A 22,999-nucleotide genomic window follows, 5' to 3' on the forward strand; every position below is an offset into this window, starting at 1 on the left:
CTGAGAAGCTATTACACAGCTGGCATATTTACACATGCAAATGCTGTGGGGTGGGTTAACTCTAGAGGAAATTAATCTAGACCAGGGGTGAGTAATTATTTTGGGGAGAGGGCTGCTTACTGAGTTTTGGCAAGCCACCAAGGGCCGCATGACAGGCAGCCCAGGGCAGATGAACATTTATTTTCTTAATTTTTTAGAGGCCCCTTGGGCCAGATAGAATGGCCTGGTGGGCCGCATCTGGCCCCCCAGGCTGCATTTTGCTCCCCCCGCTCTAGAGTAAAACCATCCTGGGCAGGTGTCTACACGTGCTGGGATTCAGGAGAAAATTTGCTGCTCCTGGCAGTAGTCTGCTCCTGCTCCCTCCAACACTGCACTGGCCCCCTATGTAGACGGTGACACTTACTACGCGGTGATTAGCAATACTGTGCAAAGCGTTTCTCGTGGCCCAGCAGTCACCTTAAAGGAGGTTTGCTTAGATTAATGCTCCTCCCCGTGGTCCATGCACACCAGATACTGAAAATACAGCATTATCTTGTAAAAGTGACTCTTGGGCTTATTATGTCAATAGCATTGCTGTCCTTTTGTGAGCACCCAGGTATGTACCAGTGGCAGTAAGTCCTCTGAAAGCTTGGATTCATTAGCATACGTTTGTTTTTTCACACAGGCAACCCTCCTGCGACTGGTACAGGGACTCTGCAGATTACCCTGGAAGATGTCAATGACAATGCCCCGTACATTAAGCCAACTCTGGCAAAAGTCTGTGATGATGCAAAGGATCTCAGGGTAGTGGTTTTGGAAGCAAAAGATGATGACCTGCACCCTAATACAGATCCATTCAAATTTGAACTGAGCAAACAGGCTGTCCCAGATAAAGTGTGGAAAATCACCAAGATTAACAGTAAGTCTTGCATCATTATCCAGTTTTTGGGTCTTGTGTCTCCTTTTTCCTTTACTATTTTGGGAGGGGTTCTGAGTTTGCTTTGTTTTAAACCCTCAACAAGCACAATTCAGCAAGAGTTCTGCAGATGCGGGTCTCACCGGACTAGCCCCTCTCCGATCTTTACAGCTGTCGGGGCTGGTGGGCGAGCAGTTTTCGATGAAGTGCCTTTTAGAAATGATGGCTTGATAGGACATTGATGACATGGCAACAGACTCTGTCTCCCTTGCTGAAATCACAATTCTTTTTCTTCCCAGAGACTTAACCACACGTGCCTCCTTAAGTATTTCTTTAAGCAGTAATGGGGCCCTGTAGTTTTATAGGACCACTGCCATATGTAAGACGTGCAGGCCAATTTTACAATGTAGCAGTCTTATCCTGTGATTTAATTGGCCTTAATTCAGCAAGGGACTGTAGAGTGTGCCTAACTTCATGCATTAGAGTGGTCCCCACCGGAGTCTCTGGAACTAATGACATGTCAGACGGTATCATGCAGATCAGGGATGATATTGCAGGAGGAGAAATCCAAGCACGTGCCAGAGAACTGCAGAATATTTCTAAGGCAAAAAGCAAGCATGAAGATTTGTGCTTCTGGGGGTTATTGTTTTTCATTTAGATTATTTCTATTGCTTTTTGTTTTGCTGAGCAAACTATTTAGCTCCATCAGCATTCTCCATCCCTTTCCCAAGTATGAACTGTTCTAGCAGTTTACTGAAAAATCTTTTCCCATCAGTATAAACCTCCAAGCCCCAAATATTATTCCAAATATTAGATTCTTCAGACCTGAACTCATCTTGACTGCCTTATGCTGTACAGCCTTACCAGGAACCGGGCAACAGTGTCTTTTCTGCAATATGGTAGTTGATACCACAAAAAAATGAGGCCACAAACTATCTGAGATCACGTAGCAAAATAACGTGCTAACTGTATATGCAAGCACCTTGCTGATTTTAATTCATAGCCACTGATTTCTATGGTGCCATATATGACTTCTGAGTTTTGTTTTCAACCCTGCAAACTGAAAGCAAAAGCTGAGGCAAATGAGCAGGCTTCACCCAGTTTAACAGTTTTGCTAGATAATTTTTCAAAGCTTTAAATTGTCCCAGGGTCACTGAGAGGGTTGGTGGACCAGCTGAACATGGCAGAAATTTGTTTTTCGCAATGAGAATCTAATCTGGTTGAGATTTATGTGTTTTTGAGAGTCTGTTGCGAACATTTCTCCAAGATGAGCCTAGATATTCTTAATTAATCACTCCAATCAGCTTTTCTCTCTAAAACATTAGCCAGCACTGTAGCTTCTTCAGAAGCAATTAAGTTAGGAATTCATAAAGCTAAGGACGGTAAGAAGTCTACAGCCTGCTGTTAAAAACGAAAATCAGGTCCAGTCAAACCCAGGGCCATTTTTACTGGCATCTTAATTTCTGACAGGCACCTGTGGATTTGATACTGCTGCTGTTTGTGAGCATCTTGCCCTGGACTTCTCGAATGTAGGAGGATGAAAATCTTAATTAAAACAACTGCAGAGTTATAAATTCACTTTAGTATATTTAGACTGTTCCAGATAATGGAAGAAATGGTCTGACTCCTGTTTCTTATTCACAGCATGTTGCAGGAGTGTTCACTGGTGTTTTCTGGCCTGGTTCCTGCTGTTGCGATTCCTGCAGCTGTTTTACTGTGTGTGATAAACTTGAATATGTTATCTAACCCGAGCTTTTAACATGGCTTAAGACTTCTATTTATTTTTTTTTTGGTGTGTCCACTTTCAGAACAGGCTATGAAATATGTGCAAATAGCTCCCAGCACATGAACTTCTATGAGCATTCAGGTAGAGTGTCTTGAGGACCCAACCCTCAGCCCATTAAGGAGATGTAGAAGATGGACCAGGTCCACAGAAACAATGTCAAAGCTTTCTGTCCTGTATTCACAGTCTTTATACTTACCTGATTGCTAACAAACAGCCAACTCTGCTGACCATTGTATGAGAGCAGTGATTGGTTTACCCTCTGCTTTCCCTTACCCTTTATAACAACTCGGGTTAGGGAAGCACCATGTCCCCTCCCAGCTTGCAGACCATAACTTTGGGTAGAAGGCTTCTTATTACCTCCTTCCTCACTGGGTGCATCTACACATTCATTAACATGCCGTAATTACAGCACATTAAGTTTAGTACCTTTGGGTATTTATACACGCGGCTTTCTGTCCCCGGCCCGCCGGAGAACTGCTACTTTGGAGCAGACTCCATTAATTGAGTCGTGTACGAAATCCAGACTCAATGGATCGAGTCTGCTCCACCCACGAGCTGATGTGCACTGTGCCGTGCAGTTGTCTAAGCAGCGAAATGTGAATCAACGTGCAGAGAGTATGGCGGCAGCGCACTTTTGAACTAAAGCACTTCCGAGGTGTTTTAGTTCAAAAACACACCGTCCCCATTTTCTTCATGCTAACATGAATCTTGCACCTTATACAGCTGCATGCATTGCAGCGCCGGGTGCTTTTCAAGGCACCCAGTGCTGCGGCACTTGCACGTGTGAAAAAGCCCTGTAACTACAGGTATTACCTTAATGTGCCGTAATCGGCACTACTGCGCATTAGCTCCGGTGCATGCTTTTTTGGTGACTAAAGCACGCTTTTTTGGTAGACAAGGTTCCTTGGGTGAATTTGATATCTTTTATTAGACCAACCCAAATGGTTGGTGACACTAATGCACAGTAGACTAATTCTACTGCATATTAGTACATCAGCATGGGTTTTGCCTGCCATGCTACTGTGCAATAGAATTAGCCTACTGCATTTCTTGTGGACATGCCCACTGTGTGAGTGATGTGATCTAGCTGCTAGCTGGTACACTTATTTCCACTGGAATTTGCCTGCTGACATGCTTTGACTAGAGAAATCATACTTGTGTAAAAGTCCTGAAACTTGTGAAAGCCCTTGCTTTCCTGGCATCATGGAAGGTATTGACCATTATCCCTCAACTCTGTTTGATGAATTCCTGTGACTGAATTTGTTACCAAATTCTCTACGCTATGTATAATACTCCTTTTCCCCTTTAGTTTCCATGGGTAAGTGTGGTATGTGTTGTGTGGCTTGTTTGTTGGTCCTTCTTATTTCCCCTTCCACCCCACCCTCAGTTGAGGCTCTCTAATTCTTGTGTCCTCATTCTTTGCAGACACTCATGCCCAGGTCAGCCTGCTTCAAAACCTGAAAAAGGCCAATTACAACATCCCCATCTTGGTGACAGATTCTGGAAAACCACCTCTGACTAATAATACAGAACTGAAAGTACAAGTGTGTTCCTGCAAGAAATCCAAAATGGACTGCAGTGCAGCCGATGCCCTTCACATCAGCATGACCCTAATCCTCTTTTCAATCTTCAGTTTATTTTGTAAGTTTTTCTAAATTACACTGAAGTCATATTTAGCTGCTGGTTCTTGCAGTTGATTCTGTTATGCATTCTTATAAGAAAACTCACCCAAGAGAGAAGTTAATTCATAAAGCCAGCTATGAGCCCAAAGTATGACAACCACATTTGTTGAGGAAGTGTACCTATATGAATGAGGAGGGGAGATTTCTTTTATTAATAAGGATAGAAAGGCAAGGAAATGCCTCGTTTTCACATTAGCAGTTGATTGGAAATTGAGGCAATAGTTTTTAAGTAAAATCAAAGAAAAAAGAAAACTGGGATATAATAAACTAAGAAGTAGCAGCATTTTTAACTGAAGTGTGAGACATTTTCTTTCATCTCTTCCCTAAATTCAATTCAGAAACAGAAACGGGAGATTAAAGGTGTTCTTGTAACTATAGCTGTTCTGGGTCACCATGAAAATGAGTACTGTCTGCTTCAATCTATTCCTCTGTACAAAGTGTGCAAGCAACTGGAACACAGGGAACTTATTCAAGGATCTGAGCCTATAGACATCTAAGATTGATAGTCTGGAGAATTGCAAGTCAAAAAAAGAAGGGGAGAGCTGATGTGTTAGAGTAAATTTCAAGGGATTGTCTCTTTTTGATGCTCCTGAGCAGACCTTTCTCAAACAGCCTTGACAAACACACAATTTAAAGTGGGAGACAAAAGAATAAAACATATTTAACAAACAAAATGACTCGGGGAGTGAGATGCCCAAATCCTAGTCGTAGACTGCCCTGGGGAAGCTGCCTTATATTCTTAGGGCTAAATCCCATTTTACTTTATGAATCTAACTGGCATGTACACAGCTGCATAGCTGCAATTTTGGGCATTTAAATGCAGTTTGGGACTCAGTGGGCATGTCTACACATGTCCAAACTTGACGCACCTTTGTTTAAGGTACATTAAGGCAATTTAGATATGCATCTACACGTGTACACATGCTAGTGCACATTAAGGTGCATTAGATTTAGGCTGGTTTAGTAAATCGCATTAGCGCATGTGTAGCCATGCTAATGTGATTAACGCGATGTGTGTCCTTTGATGCACACCACATTAATTAATGCTCATTAAACATTTACACATGTGCTTAGCTATCCCATCTTAGATTTGGTACTCAAGCAGGTATCATGTTTAGGTGCAACTAGCCTAAAATTACTATTTTTAAGGCAGGGCATGCACGTGTGAACATGCATCTTTAACGTACCTTTAAAAATGGTGATTTTAGGCTAATTCCACTTAAAAGGGCCACGTGTAGACAAGCCCAGTTTTTCCAGAAGTGAGGGAGGAGAGCTAGCCTACCAGTTTGCCCAAGTTCTAGGTTCCTCCTTGCCTCACCAAGGAAGGGTTTGAATCTCCTCTCCACCCTACCTCTTGAGGCTTATTTGGCGCATCTTGTATGTAATATCCATTGTCTAAAATGGATAAAAACCACTAAGAAAGTTTGGGGAGGTGATGCCAGGCTAGAACCCAGGGCCACCTCTATTCTAGGGTGGTATCAATCTCACTGGACTATCCCCTCTAACTTATGCTTGTCCTCTTAGCCCTACACAATTTCCTCTCTTGGCTGGCTCTAGTAGGCCAGCTTCAAGAGGAGGGCTGGAGAATGACTTAAATCATGTCTTGCCTTTGGCATGGTTGTTAACGCAATTAGAGCAAGGAAGCAGAAGATGCGTGTGTTCAAATCCCCTCTGGGATCTTGGGTTTCTTGTTTTCTACATTCACCACTAGAGTGTTTAGGCTGAAATATGGGAAGGTCTCGCCTAACACCTGCTAATCATGTTCGTTGCCCTACTACAATTTCCGACCTTACACACACACATCCTCTGTGTGAGTATATTTATTTCACTGAGCGTGCTCACTGGGCACAGGCAGAGCTAAATCGCCATGTGCCAAAACCTGCTGGGTAGTGGCTGTGTACTTGCTGTTTAGGCAAACAAAGCAAAATAAGATTTAGCCCTTAGTGTTTCAGTGTCCTCCTCCAGAAAACGGGATAGTAAAGTATCTCTGATGATAAATAGGCGATTTAAGTATTATTGCCATCAGTCATTATAAAGTCTCATGTGCATGTATTGCACTGTATGGGTGAATCAATGCCTCTTTGGTCTCTCAGGGTCTTACAGTGTTGGCAAGAGACACCATGATAAGATTCAGATCTAAAGACTGGGGGAAAGGGAAGGCTTATACATGTCCCAAAGCTGGGTGAGGCAGTCTGTGCAGAGATTAGAACTAGCTACTCTCTGTGAAGCTCCTTGAAGGTGAAAAGGGCTATATAAATGCTAAGTGCAAATACCTCCTCTGTTGTTCCCTAAGGCTGCACACAGGTGCCTCATTTATCTCAGGATAAACCATGTCCACTATCCCAGGATAAATTCAAAAGAAGTTTCTTAGATAAAAGGTAGTGACAGTTTATCCCAGGTTATTGCAAAGTATGTCTGTACAGTTATCCGGGGATTGCATCCTTGAGCCAATGGCAGAAAAAGCAGCACTGTAGTCAGCCACTCAATAAATCCTGGTTAGAAGGGCGATGTGTGTGTGTATATGCCAATCCTGGGATATTTTTGTTCCAGAACAAAACACAGGCACAACCTATCCAGGGACAAATGCAGCATATGTTCATAGCATCAGTGAGATCTGAAGTGACTCCCTTTACTTCAGCATAATTGCTCTGGATTTATTTACTCTGCTCAGACCGAAAGCAGAACTTGCCCTAAGTAGTAGTAGTAGTAGTAGTACAGTTGTTAAACATTCAAGGATTCTGATTTCTTTCCCCGCTCCACACACCCTTTGAAAGCAGTATAGTGAGAAAGGGGATGGGGAGGAGATAGTTATTTACCTGTGCTACCAAGTCATAGCATTGGCCCAAGACACCTAGTGGAGTAGCATACTGCTCAGCTGTGGTCTACACGATATAGCAGTCAAGACTTTTACTTGTGTGAGGTACAGTGTTGCAGGTGTTCTTCCTGGAAAAATGCCTGGCCGTACCACAGCGCATGCGAGCCTATAGCGAAAAGAGTCATAAATATGCATATTAGCTCTACCGGAAAAAAAAAAAAAAAAAAGACGTGCCTGTAAGAAAATAGTAAGATGGTAGGCTCGTTCTGCTCGCTCGTTTTATAAAACAAGAGGCACAAATGATGTATGCTTGCATGATTTGCAGGTGCAGTTTATTTTGTGTAAGTGGAGCGATTCACTCTGTTGTCTGAGCAACTGATGAAAAGACAGGGAAACACCAGCTGTATGGAACATGCACATGGCAAGATCTCCCTTTGCCAGATGTGGGTTATTTTATACACAGTTGTTCTGAGTGATATCATGAATTTGACAAATATGCTTCAACAGACAGAGGGGCCTGACATTGAGCATTCAGCCTTTTTCCTAAATTTCTGTGATGCCGGGAGCTCGGGGCTATTGATTTAATTCATTTTAGAGAGAAAGGGGCCAGATACTCCATTGTTTTGTATCTCGCATCACTATTTATGCTGTGGAAAGTGGCTGGCAACCGCTGTCAAATCATCTGGGAGAGTTTCATAATGGCTTTCCACAGGTGGAAATGACTATACAGAGCAGGACAGACCAGGGCCAGGATCTAGCTGAGAAGTTTGGCTGTGGATCTGAAGTCTTCCAAAATATGCTGGTGTCACGTCGGGGGTTTGGTTCTCGTCCAGCTGCACAACTAGTTGTTCTTTTTATAACTGCTATTAGTTTCATCACAATCTCTCCTATAGTCCAAATATTTATCAGAGTAATCAAAGATTATAGTGTCATAAAAACTATGGGAACTTTAATGCTTATTGAACAGATGAAATATCCCATTGCTAGTGGCAAGTTATGGGTTTAATCTTTGCAAAACCCCTTACGTGGCTCACTTTGCTCCCAGTGCTTATCTTTTATGAGGCTCTTATTCCTAGGAGGTAAATCCTTCAGTCAAGGGAACTTTGCTGTTCGTGCCAAAATCTTTCTTTTTTATATTTGACATCTGGAGTGAGGATGGATAGACCCATGAAAGAGCTGCTAGGTATAAAAATGTCTTGCATGAATCTCTTGCCAGCCCAAAACATCTTGATATTATCATTTAAATGGAGCAATTACGATTGAACTTAGAATATGGACCTCTTCTTTAAGTCATAGAAGAAGGCATATGTGGCAGCTTTCTGAATGAATTAAACACAGTATTGAAGACCTTCCTTCAAACTGCAATGCAAGCAAAAGGAAATAATTTGGCTAATTCAGCTACTGTCCTACCACTCACAACTGTCAGCAGTAGCAAGCTAGGGAATACACAGTTGGCTAGAAGTGCAAAATAAGTAGGTGTGCAGTTGGAGCACAAGACTTACAGATTGCTGAGGACTGTGCTGAGTGTCATTGCCCTAGAACACAAGGACAAGTGTGTATTCACTGCAGTATAAAGAGGGAAAACGCAAACATGATAGAGCAAAATGCTGTCTCTTGCAGCACATAATTAGGAAATGGATCTCATTACCATAGGAAGCCACCAAGGCCAAGAACTGAGGAAGAGAGGGACTAGATGTTTAGATGGATAACAAGAATATCCAGAGTTACAGCAGTTAATGCGAATCAGTTGTGGAAGGGATATTAGAACTCATGCTTTGGCCTTAGGCTAATATCAAGCTGCTAGTCTAGGGGCAGATATTATTTATAAACTGGTTTAGGTGATCAGAAACTGGTTTAGACCTGTAGCAGAACAGATGTTCAGTGTACATAAACCAGTTTGAAAATGGCTGAAACCGGTTTGAGACAAACCTGGTTGAATGTAGTATCAGACTTACGTGATTTGGGTCAAACTGGCTTATGCAGTGTCTGTCCTGGGCTCCTTGCTTGTTTAAGTTAAATCAGACTCCCCCAGCATGCTCTCTGGGCTGAGTGGAGCTTTCTGCTCCACAGCAGAGCTGGCCCCTCCCCTCTGCTCCCTGGATGCAGCTCCAGCAGAGACTGCAGGTGTCTGCCTGACTTCCCCTAGCATACCACGTGCTGGCTGTGGTCTGTGCTGTGGGAGACCGGTTCCTTCTTTGAAAAAGCTGTTTAAGAAGAGCTTGAACTAATAGAGAGAGGCTTTGTTTTCTGATGGGGTGATAAACACTGAGTTAATGGTGATAAATACTGTTATCAATTCCCTGCTGGGCTGCTCAGAAGTGGAGGAACCCCTCCCTAATCAGAGTCTCCTGCCAGGTCCTGGCCATGCCTCCCCTCAGCTCAGCATTGTGGAAGGGGAGGGAGGGCTGCTCTAGTGCCCCCCTCCCACCCCACTACCTCCTAGCCTGAGCCACTGCAGGCATGCCTTTCTGGTTACAAACCTAGCCTAGCCAGGTTAGACTAACCTGCAAAGATTGAAGCAATTCAGGCTTTTTGAATATCTATCCCTAGCCTTAGAGACCAGGAGGAAATCTTGTATGGGAAGCTGGTTATCCTTCATCTGCCTACTTGAGGAATCCTTAGGCCTTACTTCAGAAGAGTTGGCCACTACTGATGATACAGTATTGGACTGCAACACTGTGACATCAGGCCCAGCCTGCCTGCCATGGAGGAGCTGCTGAATGAGATCAGGGCAAAGAGAGCAGTAGGTGTAAGAGAAGCAGCTTAGCAAAGAAATAGATCTGAGATGAAACTGGTAGAGGATAAGTTGACTGGATGTCAGCCACACAATGGAGAGAAAGAGGTAGGACAAAGAAAAAGTGCATGATGGAGCTTGTCCTTGAAGCTATAGTTGGCTGGTTATTTTGTGCAAGGAAAGAAATCAAGCCAAAATAAGCTATTTTGGAGGTATCTTTTCTGAATGCTGGGTTGTTAGGGTTTTCACAGTCAAAACCAGTCATTTTACCATGACGCAGTTAAAGCATCTGAGCTCAGGAGCTGATATAGCCCAAGGAACAGACGTTCTTAAAGCACTCAGGAAAACAAACATATTGGCATATTGTATTTTGTAAGGCAGTTCATCACCATTGCAACCAAAATCCTCCATAGTTTTCACTAAGAGAATATCACAAAATGGTCTATTGATTTTAAATAATAATAACCAGATGAAGTCCAAAAGAGAAAAAGAATTGATCTATTGACCTGAAAACGTACAAGCTTTTAACCTGGTAAGATCTCTTGACATAGGTCGGGTGTGAATAGTAATTAGAGAGTGATTGCCTTTTCAAACTGTATTTAAATGCCATCAAATTCACAACAAATGACAGTGTACATATATGTTTTAGCAGACTACTAGCCTTTTAAGATATATTGGCCTTGGTGGGGAAAAAAATGGCTTGCCCTTCACTACCTTGGAATAATTAATTTCCACAACGAACTTAATCATAATAGGTCAATGCACAGACATGCATCAAAGAACTCTTAGGACTTGGAATACATACAAGTGACTGGACAAAGTGGAAATGCTTCCCAGAGTTTTTTTCTGTTACCCTAGAAGGGATTTAGGGAAAAAAAGTGCTTCTGAACACAGCCACAGTGAACACAACATCAAAAGCTAGCATCTCTATTGGGAAACTAGACTTTACGATCAGATCTAGGTTTCACAACCAGAGAGAAATCCTCTAGAGAATATTTAAATACTGGATTTTTCACTTCATTTAAAAATAAATTATGTTGTTTCCAGTGGGTGATTGCATTTCACGATGTGATTTATTGTATACCAACATAAAACACTAAGTTAGAGCCAGGCACTCTGAAAGCAGGGGATTAAAATGAGAATCCAAGGCACAATAGCCAAAGCTAGAATAAACAGAATACAGAGTAATGCCATTAACCAATCAATCATAGTAGCAACGTTATGTCAATGCAATTTATTTGTGAGAAAAATGCCAACTCCTGAAAAGTGACACGTTTCCGTGCTGGATAACAACAGTTTAAGTCTTAGTTGACAGCAGACAAGTGATAGGAACATTTACTTTTTATTCTGGCCTGGGCAGTGGACTACAAAGTTGTAAGCTGACTTTGGCCTAAGTAAATAAAGTACTCCATTATCATGAACAGAAAGTAAGGAAACAAAAAATAAGGTAGCTGAGAAGAAATTAAATGAGCTGGCGGCCTTGGCATTGAAATTAATTTGTCAAACTGAGTGTGAAAGGCCTCAGGTGTGCTGAGAAACAGTATCACAGAGATGCCAGAACTGTGATTGCAAATAAGCCTCAGAGAGATATCCTTAAATTTAACTTCCTATTAATTTCCTCTATCCTTCCCATTGAAATGCTAGCTCTCCCCCCACCAGCTTTTTTTTTTCCATTTAAGGAAAGCACCTAGAGGGCCAAAAGACAATTTCCCACACTAGATTACACACGTGGATATTAAACCATTTAAAAAAAAAATCTTCAAATGGTATTAACTGGCAAATTTGAGCTTAACTGAGCATGGGCAGGCAGAATTAAAACTGAAATGCTTCCTTTAATCCATCTCTTCATATGAGGGAATCAAAGTATATATTTCCTGCATTATGCAAGAACACCAAATGTCTGAATGTCCAAATGCTGCCTTGAATAGCACGAAACTAAGGCAAATCATAGAAGTTACAAATGGAAAAGACCTGTAAGGTCATTTGTTCTTTTCATTTTACCACGGTAGGACTGTTACTTGCCGGTACCAAATTTTGAGGCTCATCTGTGAATTTCTTTGCTTTGCTTAGGTTGAGGCAAGCATGTAATATCATTTTTCACAGTTTAACGTACTTTTAGTTTTTACAGTCAGAGTTTTTCCCCCCAAAAGGAACAAAGATCTGTCCCTATTCTTTGCAGTTCATGGAAGACAGAGAGACCAAATATTCCATTGTCACAAATTTGCCAGAAACAAACATGTATTTCATGGATGATGAAGATATTAATACGGTACAGAACAAAATTCTCTTCTCATGGTTGCAGCAGTCAGGAAGAGCTCCATGCGCTTGACAGAGCCATGGTATAAAATGGACATACTAATAATATTTGAATTTTAAATGGCAAAGATGCACTTGTATGTGTGAGAACAATAACGGCTTTGTATTATTCCCCTTTGACTGACCCAAGATTAGGCTGCTTTTGTGATTAAAACCCCAGACTGGGGATTAGAGAGCCCAGTATTCGATACCCATCTCTGCCACAGACCTCTGTGGGAAGTCATCCGATAGTGAGCATCACCGGGTATGTCTGTATTGCTACCCAGTCCTGCTCTCAGTAAAAACCCTGCTTCGTCCACCCCTCGGTGGCAGACAACTCGCTGTCAGTGGGCAGCATGTGCTAACAAACATTCAGGACGAGCTGGTTGATTTTAATTGGCCACAAAGGTCACCTAGTATCATTTCTATTCCCTGTTTGGGCAAGAATAATGTAATATCTGGAGAAGTGTTTGAAGGCTTTGAACCTTTCAGGCCCACACGTGAAGTCTTTAAGTGCACATCCAGTTGACTTGCATGCAGGCCACATGGATTACACGTGCCCACACCCGAGACCTGTAAAAATGCTTCTTTGGAAAATTTGGATTGAAATTAAGTGTGATATTTGACATCACTTAGCATCCATCCAGCCAAATGTGGGGAATTTCTAATTGATTTCATTTCCTTCCATGGCTGCTGACTTTGCCCCTGTGGCTTAATAACACATTTTTAGGGATTCTCAATATTTCAAGTTGGGAAACAGTTTACCTAGAGATTTAAATGTCCCTGCTCTAATTATGTTCATGTTCTACTTTTGCAAGGCTGCTAGCAAGCTGTGCTGCAGTGCTTTGGAGGATGAGCTCAGACTGCTTAAGCAATTCTACATTGTTTTAAAAGTCTGCCGGGCTGTTACCCTTGATGAATTCCACTTATTTTAGTACCATACCTGTGAAAAATTAAGAGATGTATTCAGTCTGACTATTTCAAACATTCACTTGTCTGCTTTACTTAATATTTTCAGGCATTGAGTTCGATTTAATAGCTCAGTTCATGGGAGAATTCTTTCACATTTCAAACAGTCATTTTTAAAAAAAAATGTTTTTGGCTGGTCATTCAACCTCTCTGCTAATATTTCAACAGGCTGCAGCTTTTTATCTGCTGCCTGCCTATCAATATTCAGGTGGCATTGCTATAGCAAGAGATACCTCAATTAGGAATATTAATTCGTTAATTAAAAAGTAGTTTCAGTCCAAGAGCATCTTTGCTGCTTTAGTCCAGGAATGCTATTGTGATGGTTAAGATGCTCCAAACAAATAACAAGCGGGAGTGTTATTGGATGTTGCTTTTTTTAGGTTGACATAGACGCTCACTGAGTACTGGGTAATCGACGGCAATCAACATTTAAATGTTCCTGACTCACAAAGCAAGCATCATTACTCTTCCCCTAGGTTTGGTGCACATTGGTCTCAAAAGATGCATCTCTCTGTCTGTCTCTCTCACATGCACGCTTTACAGCAAGGAAACAGGCACTTGACATGAGTCAAAGAGGAGGGACAGATCATCAGATCGGTTGTTATAAATCAGCCTTAAGCTAATGGGAGATTAGATCAATATAGCTTTTGTAATAACCTATTTAGCAGCATGAAAGAAAACATCTTTGAATGAGGCTGATTTTACCAAAGAGAGGCTGCCTTCTGAGGATTATTCTAGCCTGGGCAACTTGTATGTCCTTTGGAAGTTGATTAGCCTGAACGGGCATGTTTCTCTACTTCCATGCCAAAGTTGGTGTCAGCCAACTGTAGAGCATGTGCTGTCATTTTAGTTAATGAAGCTAAATATTGACATTGATGTGCAAGAGTTTACTGGAGCTTTGGGTAGGTTTACTATAGATTTACCTCTGGCATCCGCGATTTCTCTTGTCGTCTTATCATTAAGAAGCTTGAAATCATTTTGCTAAAGGGAATGGGAACTACATATACACTCATGACATGAACGTTTACCTGGGGAAAGTCATTTTCTTTTGAAGCCCTGTACAATGACAGCTATTCAGCAAGATCACTAAATTCTCCCCCGTCTCCAGCACACCTTCTGCTGCTATTGATGCCCCAAAAAAGCTTCTTTTTTTTTTTTTGTTAAATTGCTGAAATAAGCAAACACATTAACTGGGACAGATGTTTCAGCTTTTCGAGTCTAGTGGGAGTTCTGTGGATAAAGTTCCCTTTTTCCTCAAGAGAAGGAAATGCCAGTTTGGCTAAGATTGGGAAGCTATATCTTTTGACACCTGCAGCAAAGCTTAGACCGTATCTTGCTCCACTGGGATTTGAACTAAGTCTCAGGAGGGAGAAGCTATTAAATGATTATTTTACAAAGGCACAAAGAAATACTAGTAATTTCCAAGGGAATGATACAAATCACATTGAAGTCACTAGCAAGACATCAGTAGAATTTGGATGAAGCGCCAAGAGAACAAAGTCCAATAAATTTTTGAAAACACACATCCTGGGACATGGGTGATTAAACAATTTATTTGAAAGCCATTGTGAGATGTGGCAGTTCCAAATAAAGGTTACAGCAATAATTACATAATTAATTGGGTATATTGAGGAAAGAAAGCATCTGAATGCTGATTTGCTTCCTAATCGGAGTGTGGTTCTGATCTAGTATGCTATTTCCTGGGTACGTCTTCAACAGTACTGAGGTTTCAGTAAAGTCCATGTAGGCTTTTAATTTTGCAAAGATTAGTTCAGTCTTTCCTATGAGGGAGTACTGGAAGCTTTTCCTGTGACGGAAGTAGAGTGCAGATAGAGGGAACTCCGATCATCCACTATTTTTAAATTTCTTGCTTTGTGTTAAATTAGAACGAGTGCAAGTGTGTATCTTGGAGGATGTCTAATTGTCCACCAAGGGCAAGCTCAAAACACAGGCACCGTGAAGTCCCCAGAGGAATGAAGTCGAATGTAGGCTTTGTGCTACTAGCCTGCCACGCTGCCATGACCTTTACCTCTTGCCAGGAATAATGCATTCAAGGGATGTTTGCATTAATGGCTGTGCACGAGGAAATTTAGTTGACATGTTCCGTTTCTTTAAAACTGCGAGGTAATTAATTGCATCATAATACTCAGAGACTGTTCAGATCGCAAAGTAATGAGCTATAAGGTCAGGAAGCACCAACGTCTTGCGGTGAAGGGGAGCTGCAGATTATTAAGCACGTTGGAAAGCCAGGCCCTCTATTTAGGGCCGGAATGTGATTTTTGGATTTGGCTGGGCTCCATAAGGAAATAGGCTACTGTTATCTGCCTTTTGGTTAAGCGAGTTAGCTTGAAATACTGGAATGCAAGAATGACAGGAGTGTTCAATTTGCTTCATTGATATAAATCCTGGATGAAGAGCTAACGTGAGATTAGCTCACTGAAATAAGCAGGTGGCTATTGCTATTGAAGACGCTCATAGCACAGACAATTACACTGGCCCTTTGAAGATGGCTCGTCCCTTTTTGTAACTCAGTTATTTAAAACTGTTCATTATATCACACTCTATGATTGGACGATGACTCACATCCCAGGCTTGTGATATTAGCCATCTCCTTAATTTCTTTTGAGCTGCCAATTATCTTCACCTTGTACGACCTCTGAGGGAGTTCAAATTGATCTGGTCTATTTAGAGTCCTTTCTGATACAGGTGCTTTCACCACGCTCATTGCCAAGGTATTTGAATAGCCCAACCACACTGTGTATCAGACCAGTGGCCCTATGAAATTATCCCATTATATCCAGACAAAAGGCCCAAAGGTTAGTCTGTCTTCTTGTCCAGAGGCCGGTAATGTTCTTCTCACAGAACCTGAGCATTAATGCTAGAAGACCCCATCTGTCTGCGACAATGGGGCACTACTTTCTTATCTTGAGGCTGTCAGCCATAATGACAGTAATTCAGGAAACAAACAAGATTTCCTTTGTACTTGTAGAAGAAAATGAACCTGACAGATATCCAGCAGACAGATTTTACCTTTAACTTCAGTGGGGATAAAAAGTTTTCAAAGGACAGCTAACACGGCCCTTCTGATAAAGAAAGAGAAGCATAACAGAGGAAAGGCAAGGATGTACTCCATCTGCATTGTTCTAATAAATAGTCTTTAATATTGGCTACGAGGGCCAGAGGCGTAGCAAGCTCATTCTGTGCTTGGGGCAGGGAAGAGGAGGGGGCAGGGATTGTGCTGGCTGCCAGGGCTGTGCGAAGCTTCGGGTGCTGATTTGATTCGGAGGAGATTCAGCCTGATTTGGTGGCTGAATCTCTAAATCCAGATTGAATCAGGGGACCAATAAAAAGGTCCGAATCGATTCAAAACTCTCTGAATCATCGGAAAAGATTCAGAGAGCTTTGATGATTCGGGCAATCCCTGCCCGCTGCAGCAGGGAGCTGGAGCCAGACTCCATGCTGGTAAGTAGGGGGCGGGGGAGGCGGGGATGAAAGAAGGGGGAGGGGACCATGGGTGGGGGGGTCTCATCCCCTGCCTGCTCCCCCAGCCCCCCCCCCATGGCTGCCCTGCCCGCCCCAGATCCCGGTGCTTTAAAAAAAGCCCTGACTCACTGGGTGCTGCTGAGCAGGGAGGGGATCTCCGCTGCCCACCACTGCACCACTCTGTGGGGGGGCTCTGCATGACCCCTCCCCCATAGCTGCCCTGCCCATACCAGCTCTGGCCCTTTAAGAAAACCCCCCCGATAAAACCAAGGGACTCACCAGCTCCTGCAGCAGCCTCAGGGCTTCAGGGGGCTCATGGAAGAACCCCTCGTGGTGCTGTGCATCAGGGATTGCCTCCTGCTGGGCAGGAACTGGTGAGCCCAGGGTTTTTTGGTTAATTTTTTTCTTAAAGGGCTGGAGCTGGGTGGGGGGGCTGGGAGAGTGGAGGTGATGGTCAAGGGGCTCGTGCAGAGCCCCCCATGCAGCATGGAGTAGTGGGGGGCAGCGGGCATCATCCTACTGCCCAGCAGCACCTGGTGAGTCAGGATTTTTTTTTCCCCAAAGTGCCGGGAGCTGGGGCTGGCAGGACAGCCATTGCCTGGGCTGGGAGAATGGGAGGGGGATGGACCTTTGTGATTCAGAGATTCGTCTGCTGCTGAATTCGGAGGTTCAGCTGAATCGATTCGGGGCAGTGATTCCAATAACCAAATCGAATCACTGTCCCCCAGATCAGCTGAGTTTGCATCCCAAGTGAATACTAGCCGCTTTGCACAGGCCTACTGACCACTGGAGGTAGAGGAGTGAAGGGGAAGCAGTCTTACCTGCCCAGCTCTCCACGCTTAGGTGGCTACTGCTACTGCTGTGCCTGCCTGGCTCCCATGACCCCACTGCACCTGGCATAGCAAGGACTTCTCAGGGGAGGTTGCCATACTGGTGTCCCCACTTTAGTTGGCACTCCGGGCTGGTACTCACCCAGTTACAGTACTGTGAGGGGCCCAGTATAGTTCCAGTTGAGTCAATGAAGGAACCCTGAAGAACTAGGTTTCACTGGGTGGAACAGTCTCCAACAGACCATTCCTTGGCAAGAAGTGATCAGAGAACAGTGTACTAATCCCGTTTTCCTTTCATTATGGGATCACTTTAGGCCACTTTTGTGTCTTGCTTCCATAGGGGATGGCCAGAAGCTCTTTTAGGGCAATCTGCCATCCAGTGGGATAGAAGCAGAAGGACCCTGGGCTCTTACTGAGCCATATAAGACATCCTGATATCCCCAGTGTAAGACAAAGAAAGATGCTTCTTACATCCATAACCTCCCTCCTGCTGCATGATGGCTCCTTGCCTGCTTTAAGTAGATCAAAAACAAATGTTGAAGAGCACATGGTAAAATTCCTCCCAGGTGACAAGGGAACAGCAGTACAGATGAACAGAGCTGTACTGCACATCTGCTTCAAAGAAAAGAAAGGAATTATTAGGCACAACAAGCATTAGTATTCAGGTTTAAACCCATCAAGACCAGATCTTGCAGCATGCCATTTCCTAATGCACTTAATAGCATGAACCGGCACCATGCACATTTTCACCCATTTTTTGCAGTATTTCTAAACAACAAGTGCCTCTTCAGGCCAGCTTGCCGGTTTCACACTACAGGTGATGCATGCTTTTTGAAATAAATTAGGGCTGGATCTAACGTCCTTGACATCAGCGTAAAGGCTCTCTGTGGTAAGATTGAGCACTTTGCTTTCACAATTTGGCAGAACGGCGGATCCAAATTTTCGGTTTGTGCCTAACTCCAAGGATAAAAGAAAGGAAAACAACAAGAAAAAACCTAAACCCATCAAACCTTATCCCATTCAAACAGTATTGAATACTGGAAACAGAGCTGAGACCAGTGGGAGAATTCGAATTCCAAGATGAAACAGATCATTTGAGGAGTCGGATTATTTAAATTTAGAATTGCTCAAATGAATTCCAGGGGTGGGAAGTACTTCATTTACAGCGTAACCCAGGGGTTGGCAAAACACATGCTGCGGGCTGGATCTGGCCTGCCAAGTGATTCTGTCTGGCCTGCGACATTCTCTTGTCTGCTCCCCCCCCCCCGATGGGAGGCACTGGCTGCAGTAGCAGCAGCTCCAGCTCCAGTGCCCAGGACTGCAGCCCGAGATGGAGCATGGTGGGGGCTGAGACATGCAGCAGGGTGAGTGACTGCAGAGCCGTGGAGGGACTCAGCCCCTAAACGCACCCTCCTGCCCTCCCTCTCCCTCTCCCCCAGCTCTTGCTGTGGGCACTGGTCTCTTTCAGGCTCCGGGCAACTTCCTCTCCCCCCACCCCGAGGTGCAAATTTGCATGTGGAGGAAGTAGAGAGGCAGTACGGGAAGCACGAGCCCTCCCTGCAGCCATGAGGGTCAGTGCCATGGCATTGCTAGCCAAGCGGGGGGCCCCTGCAAAGACCCCGGGGTGGGAACGGTGGCAGTAGACTCTAAGCACTCTGCACATTACTTCAGCTGTTATTTCTTCAGCTATTCCCACCCCCCTCACTGAATGGAGTAGCCAGAGTGTTTGCAAAGAATAACACAGATTATGCGACTATTTAACAATATACATGGAAAGCTTTTTTTTGAACTGGCAAATCCTGATCTTCATGCTAAATTTCAGGTGCAGTTTAATCCAATCAAAAAACAGAAGCAATATTGTGACATTTGTGTGCACCCAGAAGTAGCCAACGCAGTTCAATTACTGAGCACCCATGCTCGATCTACAAAGAAGAGCGTTATTCATAGAAAACGATTTGACACAACATTTTGAAACAATGAGTATGTTTGTAAAAACTGAAAGCAGGTCTTGGGCAATTCCCGTGCAGAAAAGAAGACCAAATTAATTCAGTCAATGAGAGTGTACACCACTGTAACCATCAGGGCTCAGAATAAGAGAGTTCTGGTGCTGCATACCTACACTTGAACATGGCTACAGGGCTTTGATAATAGAGGTAGGTCTGAGCTGAACAGGAAAGTGGACAGGCTGAGAAAAGATAAAACAGAAAATAGTCCCATCAGCAGTTTCTGGTCACTTCAAAATCCAGGAGAAAGAATCAGTACATCATTTGTATTATCCCTAGACCCTATGGGATTTTCTTTGTAGCTTTATTGTTAGTATTTCATTTGATATACTACCTGGCTCTCAAAAGAATAGTCTTGACTGCCACTGGAAATTCTGGCAGCTTTCTATTACTAAAAATATAAACTTCTTTTTCCCCTTCAAGAAGACCAATATGTATAGAAGCTGATCCGTCTGTATTACTACAGTGTAGATGAACAGCTGCCGGGGGGAAAAGGCTTCTTAAAGTTTGTTAAAAAGTATGTGTGTACAACAGGAGATGGGAGAGATACAGGTCAAGATTTTAATTTGGACAGAAGGAAACAGGTCTGAAACGGAGAAGTAGATCTGTGAGTCCTCAGCATAGGAACTGCACTGGAATTTGTGTTTATAAATGAGATTACACAAATTAAAGGGAGAAAGAAGGGTATCAAAGCCAAAGACCTACAGTATCCTCACAGGAAGTGGAAGGGATGGGAAGATCACCCAAAGCACATATTCAAAGGGTGTTGATGCAGGTAATGAGGAGGAACCAGGAGATGACAGAGTCACAGAGGCCTAGACAGTACAAAGTTCAAAGGTCCTTGATACACTAGCTTGGGCCATAGGTGACTGCCAGTTCAAGAAGGAGAGGCCTTTGGAGATGTTTAGTTAGAACAGTTTTAGCGGGGTGCAGGGGGAAGAAGCTGGAGTGGAATGGGTTTAGGATGAAAAAGCAAAGAAGTGCAGTCAACAAATGTATTGATGAAAAGGGAAGAGCATTAGGGTGGTAATTGGAGAGGCAAGTGGGATCAAGGGTAGGGATTGGAGAGACAAAAGCATGCTGGTATTGCATTACGGGTACGGCAGCTTTCAGTGTCTATGAAATTAATAGAAGCAAATCATGTTCAAAACTAGGAAGCTGAACAAACTATTTGTAATGAATGATTCGTCCATTTTAGATAGCCTCTATTTCTTGCTCACCAGAGCAGCTCTGCTGACTCAAAAGACAGCACTATTTCCTCTGAATCAGGTTTAAACAAATGCCCCTCAAAGGTGGTAGAGACATTGCCACTGGAGATGCTGTCTTTCAGGTAAGCAATAAACTCAAAGCCCATAACATTTACTTTTCACCATTGCAGGAAGTGACAGTGTTGATCAGAGATTGACTTAAATTAGACACCCTCATCCAAATACTGCTCAACCTTGGTGATCATGCAGGTTCAGACCATGATCAGACTATTGTGATTCCTGTCCGTCTTTTATACAACTCTTCCTGGACCCCTTCCAAAGTATCCTGAGTTTTACTGTCATTTGAAATTGGGGTGACATCAACTCTACCATTTAGGCAATGTTCTAGTTTCAGTGATGTCATCCTTTGCTCATTAAAAGTCCATTGTTTAAATGGATCATAGGAAAGAAGGGCTGGAAGGGACCTCATGGGGTCATCCAGTCCAGCCCTCTGTTCAAGACAGGATCATTCCTAACTAAACCATCCCAGCCAGCTGTCTGTCCAATCTGCTCTTGAATATTTTCAAGGATGGAGAGTCCACAACTTCTCTACGTTACCTGATTCAATACTTGACCACTCTTACAGTCATAATCTCCAACCTAAATTTCCTCTTGCGCAGCTTGAGGCCATTGCTCTTAGTCCCGTCTCCTATGGCCATGGGGAAAAGCCCATCTCCATCCTTTCTATAATTGCCCTTCAGGTATTTGAAGACTGTTATCAAATCCTCCCTCAGTCTTCTCCTATCCAGGCTAAATAACCCAGTGCTTTCAGCTTCCCTCCTAAGTCTTGCTTCCAGGCCCTAATAATTGTGATTGCTATGTGCTGGCCTCTTTCCTAATGGTGCACATCCTTCTTGAAGAATGGGTCCCAAATCTGGACTCTCTACTCCAGGTGAAGCCTCACCAATATTGATAGAATGAAAAAATCAGTTCCCTGATTTCCAAATGACACTCCTATTAATACAACCCAGTATGCTGTTGGCTTCCTTTTTTTACAACAAGAGCATACTGTTGGTTTATATAGAGCTTTTGGTCCATTGCAACTCCCAGATCATTTTCTGCAGTACTGAAGCTTAGCCACTCATTGTCCAATCTGTGTTCGTGCATGCAATTATTCCATCCCAAGGGCAGGACTTTGCGCTTGTCCTTGTTGAATCTTGAGTGAGGCTGTGTTGTAGCCTCCGTTTTGGGATATGTTGATATGTAGCATTGTCATTTGTTGTTATGCATCAATTGCATTCCAGCCCATTAATGACTGAAATAATGGCATGCATTCAGATGTCAGTGAAGGCTTTGCAAATATCACAGTGATCTCAAAATTTAGAAAGAATAAGGACAAGAATTAGGTGGTTGTTACACGGACCAGAAAACATGTCAGGGGAAGGTAGATACAATAGCAAGTGACTGTACTCTGTCCTTCAGCTCATGAGGCTTTAAGCCTTTCAAAGCCTCTCAACAGACTGCTTCCTTTTCTTTACTTGCCTTTATCAGATGAGCGGAAGTTGCGTTGAGCAGATTGTCCACACAGGAGGATGGGATATTACAGCATACTGACGTATCTTTGCCGTACTGCGCACCCCAGATATGCAGTTCCTTAATTTTAGAAAATGTAACATTAAAGTTGATTTGAACGATGCAAAAATAACAACAACAAATAAGCATTTGGTCCGAACGAAGCCCACTTCATATCACCGTCGATATTTAACTGCATTGGCCTGAAAAGGAAAACAAATCATTAAAAATAAGCAAACAGAAACAGGAATCCAGCATCTCTGCGATATCTACTGTGTCCCAGCACATGCTGTGTGTATTTATAGTCAAGTGACAAAATTATAAATATTTGATCATGGCAGAACAGAAATGTAATAAAGATTGAGCACATCCCTTAAACACACAGCTGCTTGGCTGTGCGTGTTTGAAGGTTATCTTCATGTTTCCGGGCCTGCAGTGATCTCTACATAGGCAGATCTGTTGAGCTGGGTCCAACAGGTTGGGCACCTTGCCTTGATGAAACCGCCTCAAAAGAAGCTTTATGCTGATCCCCGAGCAGCTGAGTTGCATGAGCTATGACCTGTATCCTTTTTGTTGGTTTAAACACAGTACTTGCAACCTGCTGATGTCCAACTGAAGTCAGCGAGAAGATTTCTGTTGGGCTCAATGGGCTTCACAGAAAATTGTAATCCCCCCGTGCCGCTTTAGGTCATCCGCACTCAACTCTCTTACCACGTCAAGGAGGGCAGAGTCATGCTTCCGGGTGCAA

General features: G+C 43.2%; 1 protein-coding gene and 1 long non-coding RNA gene across 3 annotated transcripts in view; one reads left to right on the forward strand and one right to left on the reverse strand.

Moving 5' to 3' along the window:
• CDH13 (cadherin 13) overlaps positions 1 to 22,999 on the forward strand; it is a 788,124-nt gene that overhangs the window by 721,310 nt on the left and 43,815 nt on the right. For both annotated transcript variants that reach the window (XM_019488228.2, XM_006268561.4), the window contains exons 12-13: positions 665 to 898; positions 4,107 to 4,322. In XM_019488228.2, coding sequence (XP_019343773.1) covers positions 665 to 898; positions 4,107 to 4,322 — 450 coding nt within the window. The remainder of the gene's footprint in view (positions 1 to 664; positions 899 to 4,106; positions 4,323 to 22,999) is intronic.
• LOC109283363 (uncharacterized) overlaps positions 17,222 to 22,999 on the reverse strand; it is a 58,743-nt gene continuing 52,965 nt past the window's right edge. The window contains exon 6 of the long non-coding RNA XR_002090508.2: positions 17,222 to 22,332. This is a non-coding gene — a long non-coding RNA (uncharacterized LOC109283363). The remainder of the gene's footprint in view (positions 22,333 to 22,999) is intronic.

The sequence above is a fragment of the Alligator mississippiensis genome, chromosome 10 (genome assembly GCF_030867095.1).
Source record: "Alligator mississippiensis isolate rAllMis1 chromosome 10, rAllMis1, whole genome shotgun sequence".
NCBI classification, from domain to species: domain Eukaryota; kingdom Metazoa; phylum Chordata; order Crocodylia; family Alligatoridae; genus Alligator; species Alligator mississippiensis.